The sequence below is a fragment of the Camelus ferus genome, chromosome 21, assembly GCF_009834535.1.
Source record: "Camelus ferus isolate YT-003-E chromosome 21, BCGSAC_Cfer_1.0, whole genome shotgun sequence".
In the NCBI taxonomy this organism is placed as follows: Eukaryota; Metazoa; Chordata; class Mammalia; order Artiodactyla; family Camelidae; genus Camelus; species Camelus ferus.
Genome location: NC_045716.1, coordinates 29,479,529 through 29,493,751, shown reverse-complemented (window position 1 = coordinate 29,493,751; position 14,223 = coordinate 29,479,529). Strand labels below are relative to the sequence as shown.

The following is a 14,223-nucleotide window of genomic DNA, read 5'->3' as shown; positions in this document are numbered from 1 at the left end:
CTTGTGTACTTAACCCCATGGCTGTCTCTTTAAGTGCTTCTAGTCACCAATTTTTGGCCCAACAGTGAAGCATCCTTGCTTTCAAGGCACAGTGCTGTGTGCACCAGCTCCCCATCACCAGCCAACTCCTACTTACTCTTCAAAGCCCAGCTGAACTGCTACATCGCCCAATTCAACAAGCGGCCCTGAGCTCCTGGGAATCCACCTGTGGGTCCACGTGTGGCCTCAACAAGTTCTAGGCCGCCCAGTACCTCATCTCCTCACCTGGAAAGTGGGGCCAGGTGCAAAGCCACCCCCAGGCTGTGTGCAAGTGACCTTGCCTTGGCAAGGCTGGGCGTGGGACTCAGAGGTGGGGAAAGGCCACCGCCATACCCTCCCGCCTCGTCCTGTGTCCTGTCTTCAGTGCAGAGCACGCAGGCCTGGCCCAGCCAGCCCTGCAAGGCGTGTGGAAACTAGAAATTGCAATGGGGGAGTAGGGTGGCAGAGGGCTAACAGGATTTTCAAAAAGAGTAATGCCACATCTGGCGGAGCTTTTTATAAGCTGCGCTCTGCCTGTTTCTTTCTTCCTGAAGAAATGTTATTTTATCTCAGAACACCTGCAACCTGTCAGGTCTTCCTGCAGGGTCTGGCTTTTAACTTTAGAAATGAAACAGGTGGGCCTGGAGAGGGGACCGGCTGACCACATGCAGGTCTGCCATCCCAGCTGGGACACAGGACACTGTCCAGCACAGGCTCTCCCTCAACCCGGGGTTTTCCTGACCCATGAGCCCTCCAAGCCCCCTTGCGGAGGCTTGTCCAGGGCACCTGACTACACTGCTTCCCCGGGTAAGTGGACTCTCTGCACCCTTTGTCCTTCACTTCCGTTCCAGCAGAAGCCAAGTTGCTGGGTCCAGCCCACACTTAGGCAGGACCACAGGCCAGGGTAGGAGGGAGACCATGAAGACATAGCTGCCCAGGGTTCCCAAGGGATGCTGGCAGCGTGGGCCAGGGCGGCAGCAGTGTCCTTGAGCAGTGTCTCTAGCTGACAGTCAGCTGTTCCTACCTGACTCATCTGGTGGCTTTTGGTGATATCCTTGGTGAGAACTGCTGGGACGGGCTGACACCCTCTATGCTCTTGGTCTCTTTCAACAATGACCCAATTTGCCTCCTCCCCAGGATCTCTGCAACATTGTGTGATAGGGAGTCCACCTGCAGTTGTGGACACTGGGGCTTAAAAAGGAGGGCAGCCCAGCTGAGGCACCACAGCTGAAGAGGGACCAGGTCTGACACACACGCCCACTTTCCCCACAGGACCTGCTGGATCCCCATACCCCAGTGATCTGGAGGAAGAGCCCTAGGGTGCTGAGCCTTTCCCTGGAAGGTGGGTCCACAAGTCTCTGGAAGGCCAGCCCCTCTTCCTGGGCTGAAGGCCCTTGACCAGGCCTCAAGCCAGCAGATCATCCTCCTATACCTGGCCAACAGGTGGCCAGTCTCCACTGCAACCTAAGCCCACAAACCTTCAGTGAGGCCTAGAGGTCTTTCAGAAAATTCCACCAAGGAAAGATACAGCTTGTTTGGTTCACTACTGTCCCGGCCGCCGGGTCTGGCACACAGGAGGTGCGCAGTGAATACCTGGACACCTGTTCTCACCACTGTCTTCCAGTAACTACCCCCCACACCACTGTCCACTGCCAGGACCACCCACCACCACCCCTCACCAGCTCTGCCCACCCTCCCTGGCCCAACACCTGGACTCTAAAGTCTCCAGATGGTCCAGGCCAGGAGGCCAAGCCAGAGTCAGCACACTTGGTATCGTCTCACCTCTAAGCTGGAGCAAAAAGGACAAGGGCAAGGACGCTGGGAAGTCCTGGAGCTGGGCGTGAACCGCTCCAGACAAAGGCCTCCAGGGGCTGGAGGGAGGCCTCATGCCTACTTTTCTCTTCCAGACTTTACTTAAAAGAAAAACCCAAAACCACAGAGACCAGTTTTCTTCCATAAAATCTAGAAAGCATAGAAGAAAAAAATGGCAAATGTGATCACTTCTAAATAAAACTTATGAGAAACAAGAATTCGGCTTCAACTGAGTTAGGTAAGGAAGAGCCTAACCAATTTAAAGTGACCACAGTTTCCTGTACATTACACTTAGAAGTAACTGGAAATTAGGATTAATTCCAATTCTTTTAAAAACAGCCAACTACCTACATTTTCACAAAGCAGCTACAGGATACAGATTCAAAACAAAGCTCACCCTAGAGGGCTAACACTCCTGTGTTAAAATTCCATGATGCACACTTTCTCTCCAAAGTAGAATACTGTATAGCTTAGAAAATAAACTAAATTACTTCTCCCTTAAGAACAGCCTAGGAAATTGAAATTCCTCTAGTTTAAAAAAAAAAAAAAAGAGCACAGCAAATTGAGACGTTATTTGCAACTACTGCCAAACCAGCGCAAACCAATTAAATAAAGAGCAGGTACACACGGGAAATGAGACAGATGTGACCAAGCCCCTGCAGGCACAGGGGCGACACCAACGCTTTGGTTTTGTGTCCCTGAGGTGCACCTACAACCCACAAGCAGTTCTGACCAGGTGAACAGCAACCACTTGGGATCCTCGTCAGAGCTGGACCTCAGCCCTGCACATGCCTGGAGGCTCTGCTCCCCAAACTACGACCACGACGGCAGGTGATGCGGTAGAAGTGGAAGCAGTGCCTCCAGTCGTCCACAAGAGGCCACTTCAAGGTTGTCACAGATGGACTGTGAGGCTCAAATTCCCACTCCTCCACACCAGCTGCCCCCCACAAAATGAGCATGACAATCAGTCAGCACCTCACAAGCTGTTAATTTTGGATGTGTTAATAGTTGTTTAACAGTCCTCTGTTATCTGAGGCAGCAGAATGGGAATCCACACACCCTGCAGGGCTGGAGGATCCAGACAAGAAAACCCATAAAACCCCCAGCTTCCAAAGCTGCTTCTCCCACAGGAGGTTGTGTGTGCCGAGGGACAAGGACGCGCACCCAAGTCCCAGATCCTTACGTGACAGATGTCACACGGACACCACAGGCTTATCACCATCTGCCAACAGCACTTTATTTTTTCTTTTCAACATCCTGTTCTGCAGCTTCCTTAGCCCTTTTTGCCCGGATGCCAAAGAGCCGGGCGTTGGCACGGGCCATGCGGAGGCTGGCAAACGCCTTGAAGTTCTTCTCCTCCTCTGTGATGACTCTGGCCTTCTCCTTCTTGTAGACCTGAAAGGGGGCCCAGGCCCAGCTGTCAGAGGAGCAGAGGCCTTGAAGGGAGTCCACCTGCCCGCCCATCCTAGAAAGGCTGCAAGGAGGCCACCACCGGAAAGATGACAACCACCTCTCTGGGGTCCCAAACTCAGTAGCAACTGCCTCAGTTATGTGAAGGGGGGGCTGTGCTTGGATACGACGTGGAGCCTGGACCAGGGATGCTCAGGGCAAACTCCCACTCCCAAGGGAACCTCCAGGCCCAGTCAATCACTGGTCTAGTTACAGGGTCACCAATCACATCCAGAAATACACCCGGCCATTCCAAACAGCAAGCAGGGAAAAAGAACCCAAGGCAGAAGGGTGACAAGTGAGGATCCCCGAAGCTTCCTGTTAAGACATAGGAGGATCTTCCCAGAGTGAAAAGCCTGCTTTCCATAAACCTGTAGTAAATCTCAACACAGACCCCAGCTGCCACCCTCGCTCCCTCCAAACACACCCACTTACATTCCGTATGGGCATGACTGGTCCTGTCAGCTGAGTGGCCAGCTTGAGCTCCTCAGCCTGTTCAAAGAGAGAGGAGTCAGGGGGGGCTCGGCTCCAAGCCTACAACCCCTGGCTGGCTGCCTGTGCCTGCAGGGCCACATGTGTGGGCCCTGGAGCCCTGTTCCACCCAGCAGGCCACCCACCTCAGAACCAGGGATACAGGCACAGCAGTGCCCCCAGCCCAACCCTCAGGAACCAGATCGGACAGGCGTGGTCAATCTCATGTAAAGCTTGTTAGCAAGCAAGACTCTTCCAATGCAAGAAAAACTACAAGTCCCACAGCTTTCGCCCCTATCAGTGGTGCATCCTGGCCGTTGACAATTGGCGCATGCTCGGGGCCTTCTCCCTTTCAGCTCCCCACTGCCCAAGCACGACAGCCCGGTTTCGGGGGAAAATGACAGGTGCTTATTCGCAGTCCAGTTGGGCAGCCTCTGAGATCTCCGCCCCCAGCCCGTGGGCGGCGGGAAAGCTGCACTCACAGAGCTGTCTCCCTTCTTGGGGGCTGAGGGCTTCCTGGGGAAGAGGATGAGCTTGGAGCGGTACTCCTTCAGCCGCTGCACGTTGGTCTGCAGGGACTCCGTGCACTTGTTCCGCCGCCTCGGGTCCACCGAGATCCCGATGGTCCGGGCCACCTTCTTGTGGATGCCGGCCACCTACCCCAGGGACAAACACAGATGGAGCTCCGGGGGCGCCCCGGTCCCCACCCCTAGCGGGAGCGCGCAGCCGTCAGATGGAAAAGGGTTCAAACGCACTTTCATCACTGCCCTACAGCGATTCCGGAGAATGTCATCACTTGGCTGCGGGCCACGAGGGACAGCTCAGGGCTGCGAGGACGCGGGCCGGCGATACTCACCCTCAGCTCCTCCAGGCTGAAGCCCCGGCCGGCGCGCACCTTCGTGTGGTACCTCACCGTGGGGCATCTCACCACCGGCCGGAGCGGGCCGGACGCGGGGCGCGGGGCGATGCGGCGCGCCTTGGCCTGCCGGGCCTTGCGTCTGCGCAGACAGAAGCCGAGCGGTGGTCACCCTCCCACCGCCGGGCGAGCGTGCGCCTAGGGCCGGGGAAGGACGGGCCACTCACCTGCGGATCTTGCGCGCCGGCTGGTTGAACCACGTGGCCACGCGCCGCTGCCAGTCCTTGTGGAAGTGGGGCTTCAAGATCATGCCATTCCGGCTGGGCGCCATGGCTGCGGCTGACCAGCCTGGGGCGCGGGGTAGGCGGGGAGAGAGTCAGGGCCCGGCGCCGGCCCGACGCGGCGCGAGCACAGAGCCCAGGCCACGGCCTAACGCCGGCGGCTGCGGGTGGGCCCCGGAGGCGGCGGATTGGGCCGGATGGGGTCGGATAGCGGCGATGGCGCCGAGCGGCGCGTACTCACCTCCTTCGAGGGCGTACAGCCGGGGAAAGGAAGAGGCGCCGCAGAGCACCCTGGGATGGTAGTGGGCCCAGCCAATCAGAAGCGTCGGAGCGTTCCGACCTATCAGAGCTGAGGCTGCGGAGCGACGTACCAGCTCTCCTGGGAGCTCTCGCGGTGCCGTTGGACATAGCGCCCCAACTCTTTTCCCCTATTCTCCGCGCTCCCGGAGCCCCGCACTGCCTGAGCCCCAGTCCCTCCCAGCCCCGCAGACAGCGTCGGCTTGGGTCCGGCTCTGCTTGTTCACGCCGCGAGATGTCGGTATCGCCACCACCTGAAGCCTCTCCCCCCGCGGGCCGGTCCGCAGCCCCTGCCGCCGCGTGGAGCCGTGCCTTTGGGCAGAACGCGCTCCAGAGTGGGGCTACAGCGGGGCTTCCAGAGCGCCCCGCGCTTGTCGCAGAGAGGTCTTGAGTGTGGAACTAAGAACCCGCGTGGCCGTCCGCGGGTGTCCCGCGCTGCCCGCCGTGCACACTGCCTCCCACGCAGGCGAGCTTCTTTAAAACATCTGTGACCTGGGCCCTGTGCGCCTCTTGTTCCCAAGACTGCCTTGTTAAGTCGCCAGCACCCTCCTGCCATCTGTAAGCCTTTGCACCCAGTAACCCCTTCTTCCCCGCTCTCACCCCAGTCACTAAGCTTCCTCCTCGTGAAACCTAATGAGTATTTTAAGAATTTCATGATACAGAATGAGAAATTTGGAGGCCCGTGTTGTGCCCTGAGTAACCAGGTTGCAGTTTTCTGCCCTATTGAGACACCCTTGGGTATTAGAAAAATCAGGTTGGGGCTCCCTGAGGAGTTACACGGTCATGGTCAGGGAGACAGACAAGTGCAGAGGCTAGGTGTGTGCTCATCTCTGAAGCAAGGGTGGTCCCCGTCCTGCTTTGCTGAGAGATGTTAGCTACTGCATGGAAGCACTTCTCAGCAAAAATGGTATTTATCTGTGATGTCATTGTGTAAAATCTGTAGCCTGCCACTTTCACAAACAGATGACCAAACAGGAAGGTCAGTGACCCACAGGAGAGTGGCTGTGGAGTTGGTTAGTCTTTGTACTAGTCTTGAGGCTGTGGGCAAGTTATTTTAACTGTTTCCTTCTGTGAAATGGGAGGAGCTGCTGGGAGGCCAGTTAGGCCAGGGCCAGCACGTGGTTAAGTCAGGGATGCTGGTCGTTGCTAATGACACCAGCTCAGCTTCCAGGGGACGTGGTAGGAGCCAGCGCGGTGAAGGAAGTGCAGAAGAGAAGGGAGGAGAGCAAGAATGCAGATTGGCCCCACACATCACCACCCGGGCCTGAACCCACACTCACCTCTGTGGCAGCAGAGGGACCCTGGACAGAATGTCTGCCGAGTAGACCCTGGCCTTGACGTGGGTTTGAATCAGTCTAGCGTTAGCCCGTGTTTCCCACGTCTTTCCCAGATGCCCTTTGGTGATCCCACCATGAACTTGCTCTTTCTATTCCCAAACACATCCCTGTCCCCATCCCCAGTTTCTCTTTCCAGACAGACCCACAGACTCATGCAGCTCCGTCTGCTCAGCCAGGATGCTGCCCAGGTCACTGGGTGAGGGCCTGAAGTCTGCAGCAGTCAGGAAGTGAAACTAATTCCGGGACCTTGGGCCGCGGCACACGACACAGCCCGCCATAATGTCCCATGCACGGATACTCCATACTTACTTCCTTCGAAAAGTATGCAGGACAGCAAGGCAAGGAAAGTTCTCATACGAAATTCTGCTGAAAACATGCTCACCTTTTCAGTTGGTAAAGATGGGAGAAGTGAACTGTAATGAACTCATAACGCAGGAGTCCTTCTGCTACAAAGACTTGCTGGCTCAAGGGTTTTAAAAGTCTTTAGCTATAGGGACGGTCTCTGTCCTCCTTGGCACAGAACTCCACAGCCATAGCTCTGCTGAGAGGCTTCTGTCCGAGGATTGGGCCTGCAAGGGTCACTGAAGGGACTCATTAATGTCCCCTGGACACAGTGCCCGCCTAGGGGCAGGGTTCCCAGATGCACTCCCCTGGAGCTGTGGGGTCTTCAACAGCCTCCCAGGATTTCCTTGCAAGACCGGGCCCCAGAGACTGCGGGGCTCACTCCACTCCTGCACCTGACTGGCCTCCAGCTGGAGTTTTCAAGGTTGGCATCAGAGATGCTCGGCAACAGCTCCTGGAGCCCTGTGACACACATCCTTGGTTTTTAAAATTAATCTCCTAACAGCAAAGTGGTTTTTGTAATGTTTTAAGAAAAAAAAAGTCATGTCACTATAGCACTTTGTAAATCAGCCTGACATTTATAACCATGTCATAAATATGGAAAAGCAGTAGCCTAATAACTTAGTAGGGACAGGACGACTTCAGAGCTTAATCACAGAGCTTGGAGCCAGCCAGCTAGCCACACAGCTGTCCAGAGCCGTAGGCTACACGGAACCCAGATGGAGGCTGAAGGAAAGATGCCGGAAACAGGAGAACCACTGTCGGTGAGCACCTGGAAGTGCGTTATTGTCAAAAATGGTCTTATTTGAAAGTTGCCTAGAGAACGGATCTTAAAAGTTCTCATCACAAGAAAAACTTCTGTAACTGTGTGGTGACAGATGTTAACCAACTGTGGTGATCTTCTCAATACCAGTCGTGTTGTACACCTGAAACTAATACACGGCATCTCAACAACAAATTAAAAAATAAAATTTAAAAAAGCATAACAAAAAAATCACGTTTACTTGAGCATAGATCAGAGTGGAGAACAATCTGTATTATAATTTAAGAACTGTAAGTCGGGGAGGGTATAGCTACGCGTGCACAAGGTCCTGGGCTCAATCCTCAGCACTGCCTCTAAAAACCAAGTCACCTGCCTCCCCTCCCCCAAAAACCAAGAACTGTAAATTAACGCTTTCAGTACTCTCTAATATTCCCCTGAGGCTCTGATTATGTTAAATATACGTTTACTTAGAGAACTCATGTCTGTCTGAAGGAGGAGCCCTCACACCTCAGATGCGGAGTTCCGGAAGCTACGGTCAGGCCACGCTGCATCCACTCTGCCAGGCAAGGAGCCCAGTGTGAAGCAGTGGACTGCATCTGTCTGTTCCTCCCCTCCTGACTGGTCACCAGATAGCTGACATTATGCACTGCAAACACAGGACAAGCCCAACAGCCTCTGGAGCAGAGTTGACCACGCAGGACATACAGGCCCTCCGCTCACAGAATTTTTCAACGCAGTCACAGTCCTCAGGTGCGCCCATCCGCACGGAAGCAGGTGGCGGTGCTTTAGTCCTCCAGATCCAATGTCGGTCCGACTGTGACCCTTCTGACACATAAGCCCTGGACAGGGCCCAGCAGAGGACGGGCAACCATCAGTTCAGAGGGTCCTTTCAGGCAGGTCCTGCTAGCATTCTGACTGAGTCACGGGCTGGGAGGTGCCCGGCACCCACGAGACCAGTGTCACAAGCCTGGGAGCTGGGGGACCACTCCACGCACACCCATACCAAGCCCAGAAGACCCTCCCACGGGCGAGGACAACCCACACACACAGATGAAACCATCTCTGCACTACGGTCTGTTTACTCCTCACAGGCAGGGAACTCAGTAAATAGATCTCAGGCCCATCCACCACCCCGCCCATGTCCCCAGGCCACAGGCAAGCAGGCCCGCTATCCTGGACAGGACGGCTCCTCCCCGCGAGGGGGCTGCTGCTGGGGCACCTCCTCGCCCGCGTCCCGCCGCTCCCTCTCGGAGTCGCTCCACCTCAGAGGTGCGATCATCTTCTTGGGCCCGTGGGGCGGCGGGCCGATGAGGGCCTCGATGTCCTCATAGCTGATCACCTCCTTCTCCAGCAGGGCGCTCGCCAGCTGGGAAGAACAGACGGGTGGTGTGAGCAGGACAGGGGCAGAGGAGGGGCCCGCCACCACCCTGGGAAGCACGGAGAGTCGCTCCCCACCCCCACCTTAAAGATAAAGTCCCACCTGCCGGCCTCCTCCATCTTCCCACTCCCCATCCAAATCTGTTTATTTTGGGCAACTTCGATTTCCTCTGCCAGGTGAGCGTCACATGTGGGGGAATGGAGGGCTGCCACGCAGGACTCCTTTCTGGGACTTGGGGGGCAGGACGGTGGCATTGAGGGGTGAGAGCTGGGAGACCTCACAGCTGGGGAGAAGCTGCTCTGTCCCTGTCCCCCCAACACCGGCTTCTCTGACACAGCTGGCCCTGGGACAGCACGGTTTGAACTGCACAGGTCCACTTATGTGCAGATTTTCAACAAACATGGATGGCGGCACCACACAGTCTACAGTTGGTAGGATCCGCAGACAAAGAATCGCCAGCCGACTGTCAGGTTACACACAGGTTTTCAATGGTGAAGGGGTCAGCACCCCACCCTGCACAGTGTTGGAAGGTCAACTCTATGTTGCCAGCCCATGGAACGCTGGACAGTGTGAGCAAACCTCACTCCTGACAGAAGGCAGAACATGCGGCCCACCACACCAGCCCGAGTCCTGCGAGGTGGAGCGCAGGGACCGCACTGGCGATGGGCCTGGGTCACTGCAGGTTCGGGCTCCGCAGGGCCCAGTGGGCCCAACATGCTGCACTGCTCATGGCTCCGGGGGACTGGTGCTGCTGGTGAGGACCCAAACCACCATCCCCACCATCTCACATTAAAGCAACAGCCCACCCACAAAGAGCTGCCCACTCCTGCTGCGTCCACACTAACCTCACCCCCGAGGTCACCTCCTCCAACCCAGCACCCAGCGTTACCGCAACAACATCAAACAGACCCCGCCTGGGGGATGCTCTCCTCACACCAGCCCGCCCCTCAGACGGCCCAGGCTGTTACAACAGGAGGGAGAAGCAGCTGCTGAGAAAGACCTGATGGCCCGCGGGCTCAGCGGAGTACGGGATCCAAGAGCAGAAACGAACAGGAGGTAAGAACCAGGCAATGTGCATGGAGTGTGGACCTGAGCTGTGACATGTCCACACCGGTTCACAGGTTTGTGAAAACTGTCCCATCAATGGAAGATGTTAACAGAGAACTGGGCGTGGGGTGTGAGGGGCTCTGCTATGCCTACAACGTTCCTGAAAACCTAACTGTTCTAAGCTTTACAATTTATTTAAAAAATTCTAGAAGCTTAAGAGTGGAAAAGGATTCAACAAAATTGACCAACCCTTCTACTTGCTGGAGATGGGTGAAGAGTATGGGGGGCTTTACGATGTCCTGCCTGCTCTGAAGGAACTGGCCTGATGTGTTCATCATAAAAAGCCAAAACAAGCGGGAAGGGTGTTGGATTTCCGTTGAGCTGGGTGAAACTCCTGTTGGCTATGCTATTCTACTGTGCTGTGCACATACAAACGCTGCACAGGACAGCCGCCGAGTCGGCAGTGTATTCGGGCGGCACCCTGGCCAGGCCTCGTGGTGGGGCAGGCAGTGCTCGGAGGTCAGAAAGCAGTGGGCCCTCACCGCCTGCAGCTTGTCCAAGTTGTCCAGCAGCACCTTCTCAGTGTGCCTGTAGGCCTCGGCCACCAGCAGTCTTGCCTCCTGCCGATGGAAGGGAACAGGCCTGTGACGCGCCAGTGGCTAACCACCTGCACCGGCCCCACTCTGAAGTCCATGGTGTAATGCAGGCTCAGAACACGGCCTCTCATCCCTTACCCAAGTGTCTCCGGCCCCGACCTCGCCCCGAGAGTGCCCTGTCAAGAGGCCGGCCCAGCAGCCATCACACCCACAGGTGACCCGCCAGCTCCGGGAGCCATGGGCCCAGCACCCACATCATCCACGCCCAAGGCCGCCCCAAGTGCCAGTGCACCAAGCGACCGGAGCTCCCCGAGGGTGCTGACACAGCCTGGTGTGGTCTCCCATGGGCAGCGCAGTGTGGCCTGTGGGCCGAGGGGGTCACTGGCTCTATCATTCAAGGCGTTTTTTTGATAGTCCCCCCAGCAAGGACACCCACAGAGCCGAGACCTGCAGGCAGAGGCCAGGCGCCGGCATGAGACGGCCTCCCAGCCCCACGGCTCAGGCCGCAGACTCACATGGTCCATCATCTGCTGGAGGCCCTGGCTGAAGGGGCGCCGTCCGACACCTGTGAGGCCCTCCTGGGCGTCAGGGAAGGAGACAGGCCCGATGCGGGGCGCCATCCCAAACTGCTTCACCATGGAATAGGCAATGCGGGTGACCTTCCTCAGGTCGTCCTGTGCCCCTGGAGTGGTGGGGAGCGGGGTCAGCAGAGAGGCTTCTGCCCTGGGCACCCCATGGCACGTGCCTGGGCCTGACAGCAGAGGCAGTGGGCCCAGGGGACAACTGTATCCCATCTTTAAAACTTAGAAACAATGCTCTTTTGTTTAAAACCAGCTACAAAGGAAGCACATCTGGGCTCACTGTGCCGGCAGCTACCCAGCACCAGCCCAGGTCTCAGGGCACACTGCCAACAGGGACCCCGCATCTCGGGAACCTTGCCCACTCCTGATGGCTCAAGGAAGGCGCTTGAACTGCATGGAGCCCCAACCAACACTAACCACCCAAGTGCACTCAGTCCACGAGCAGGGAAAAGCTTTTTAACAACTTATTTAAAAAGTCGTGCCTGCTTCCGAATCTCCTTGGACCACAGCTCATCTTTAATAAAACACTTAACGACACTGAAAATTATGTTTGCATCCCACAACAAATCCATCAGGTCCACCCCCCGCCCTGCAGGAGGGGTACCGGATCTAGAGGCCCCCAGGAAACCCGGCTCCCCACCAGAAGTGACTCTGTTGAAGGAGATGGACTCGGAGGCGCGGCCACCCAGGGCCATGCACATCCGCTCAAACAGCTGCTCCTTGGTGAAGAGGTGCTGGTCTCTCGGGAGCATCTGAGCAAAGCCCAGGGCTGCGTTTGTCCTCGGCGCGATGGACACCTACAGGACAGCGGGGGCCCAAGTGAGTGGGCAGGACACAGGCTTCAGCAGTGCCGGTGGGGACAGTGTCAGAACAGTAAAGCGCCTCTGACTGTCCCCAACACCACAGCAGCGGCTAGCGCCCTGACTGCTGGATGTGAGTCCTTTGTGCACGTGACCACCCACCCAAGGGCCCAGAGCACCCCTGCCAGCGGCCCTGGGCAGCTGAGATTCGTGCAGCAGTGCCGTCCTGAGGGCTACAGCAGCAGGGGGACGCTGCGACTCTGAAGGGGAAACGTCGCAATCGGTCCCTGGCAGACTACCGAGCTTGCGGGAGTGGGAGTTCTTGGTGTGACTAGCTCATCTGGTGTTTAGTCAAATGAATTGAAAATTCTGAGAACAGGAAATTGCATATTAGGGTATTTACTTCATCACGGGTTTTTCTACGTTGATTTTCCTGAGATGCTGCATTACAACATTTATCTCAATTACTGGGTTTTTCTGGCAGGTGACGGTGCAGCCCACCTCTGGGGGTGCCTCTTGTGCACAGCGGCTTTGTCATGGCCTCAGACAAGGACAGAAAAGGAACCAGCCTGGTCAGCAGGATGCATCCAAGGAAACCAGACCAACAACCTGCCCTGCGGTAACTCACATCCCCGGAAATGCCAGGAAGGGACACTGAAGCCCCAGAACGTGGCTGCCGCGGCCCACTTCTGGACGTCAGGAAGCCAACCGCAGGGTGGCTCCCCCGGAGAGGTGGGACCAGGCCCCCGTTCCCGCCTGTGGAGGGCAAGGTTACAGTCCTCAAGACAGGGCACCCACACCCCATACATGGAAAGTGTCCTCCATGATCACTCAGGGACCTCCTGGTCACGAGTGCACGTGCCCAGAGAGGTGCCCGTGACGTCACCACCTGACCAGCGTTTTCATCTAGCTTGCAAACGTCTGCAAGAATAGCTTTTAAACTGTGTGCTAACCTCAGTTCCTTCTGAGCTTAGGGATCATGAAAGGAACACGTTTCAGAGGGACAGTAAACCTGGCAATTCTTAACTCCATGACGGATCGCGCAGACGGGAGGGAGACCCCACATCGTCAAGTGGCTTTCCAACGGGCAAACCCACCGGTGAGGCTGAGGCCTCCCCCTTGCACACCCTGCCCTGAGCCTGGACCCTAACAACCACAGGCCCTCCACAGGGAGCTCTGCTCCAGGGCTGGCTGGGCTCCGTGGTCAAGACCCCTGCCCTCCAGTCCCGCCCGGCCACGCCCACCTTCATCACAGCCTCGGTGTGCTCCAGCAGCCAGCCGACCAGAGCATGGCCCGACTCGTGGAATGCGACCACCTTCTGCTCCTCCTTGGAGAGGACCTTGCTCTTCTTGGCTGACCCTGAGAGGACACCCAGGAACGTAAGCTCAGGACACAGACGACCCTGGATCAGCGACCAGCGTCTCCGGACGCTCACCTTCCATGACCCCGCCGCCTGCTGACCCCATCCCATCCCTCACAATTCCTCGGGAAACTCTGGAGGGGCCTGGCTCGTCCCCACTCCTGCAAACGTGGGCGCAACTCGAGTGGCTCCAGTGAGGTCCTTGGTGGGGCTGCGCGGCTGCTGGGCTGGCCCCCCAGACCAAGCAGGGCAGCTGCAGCCTCGACTCTCCAGCCCTTTCACCCCGTTGTAGCTGACCTCTCACCCCAGCCTTTATGTCCCACTGCCCAGTCCACGCCACTGCTGAGGGGTCACCCCTGCCCCAAACTTCCTAGACACCCCAGAGTCTGCACCCAGTGCGACTTCGAGGCTCAGGGCACGTGGGACTCACACTCCCAGGCGCAACCACCACCCCTGGCCGTAAGCTGGCCCGTCCCGAGACGCGCTGGCCACACGATGCACTGCGTCACCCGGAGCCAGTCATGCGGCAACACTCCAGCTCAGGATGGGGAGCACCCATGCTTGAGGCACTGCACACCCCGGGGACCCCGTCCTCACCTCCTGCTCCCACACTCCTGAGGCAGCTCATCCACATCCCCGTAAAATCAACAGCTTGTACAGAACCGAGCGTGCAGTGAGAAGCAGTGCTGTGCCCACGCCAACTCCATCCCTCCCTGAGCGGCAGAGGCCCCTGCCCAGACCTTAACTCAGAACGAGGGCGACGGCCCTGCGGACGCGCCTGTGGGGGGGCCTGCTGCCCTGCAGTTCAGTTTCAGTGACTGGCCTGAACCCTGC

At 57.2% G+C, this 14,223-nt stretch overlaps 3 protein-coding genes and 1 non-coding gene across 8 annotated transcripts in view; all 4 read right to left on the bottom strand.

The window, feature by feature from the left end:
• Positions 1-1,279: 1,279 nt before the first annotated feature.
• LOC116658792 (glycine-rich cell wall structural protein 1.8-like) overlaps positions 1,280-14,223 on the bottom strand; it is a 17,292-nt gene continuing 4,348 nt past the window's right edge. For both annotated transcript variants that reach the window (XM_032464637.1, XM_032464636.1), the window contains one exon: positions 1,280-1,293. The gene's annotated coding sequence lies outside the window, so the exon portion shown is untranslated. The remainder of the gene's footprint in view (positions 1,294-14,223) is intronic.
• On the bottom strand, positions 3,043-5,249 carry RPL13 (ribosomal protein L13). The gene is made up of 6 exons (XM_032464638.1): positions 5,129-5,249; positions 4,834-4,954; positions 4,607-4,748; positions 4,233-4,406; positions 3,715-3,771; positions 3,043-3,225 (listed from the first exon to the last, which is right to left on the bottom strand). Exons 2-6 carry the CDS (start codon positions 4,935-4,937, stop codon positions 3,067-3,069), a joined length of 636 nt encoding a protein of 211 aa, XP_032320529.1. The 5' UTR covers positions 4,938-4,954; positions 5,129-5,249; the 3' UTR covers positions 3,043-3,066.
• On the bottom strand, positions 4,462-4,545 carry LOC116658852. Its single transcript, XR_004314143.1, has one exon. It is a non-coding gene; the product is annotated as a small nucleolar RNA MBII-202 (small nucleolar RNA).
• SPG7 (SPG7 matrix AAA peptidase subunit, paraplegin) overlaps positions 7,844-14,223 on the bottom strand; it is a 24,353-nt gene continuing 17,973 nt past the window's right edge. For 2 of the 4 annotated variants that reach the window (XM_032464634.1, XM_032464635.1), the window contains exons 13-17: positions 13,273-13,388; positions 11,869-12,025; positions 11,163-11,329; positions 10,594-10,671; positions 7,844-8,992 (exon numbers count right to left, since the gene is read on the bottom strand). In XM_032464634.1, the coding sequence (XP_032320525.1) occupies positions 8,795-8,992; positions 10,594-10,671; positions 11,163-11,329; positions 11,869-12,025; positions 13,273-13,388 (716 nt within the window). In that variant the 3' untranslated portion in view covers positions 7,844-8,794. Of the gene's footprint in view, positions 8,993-10,593; positions 10,672-11,162; positions 11,330-11,868; positions 12,026-13,272; positions 13,389-14,223 lie in introns of those variants that run through there. The other 2 variants (XR_004314094.1, XR_004314095.1) reach the window with 1 other exon arrangement.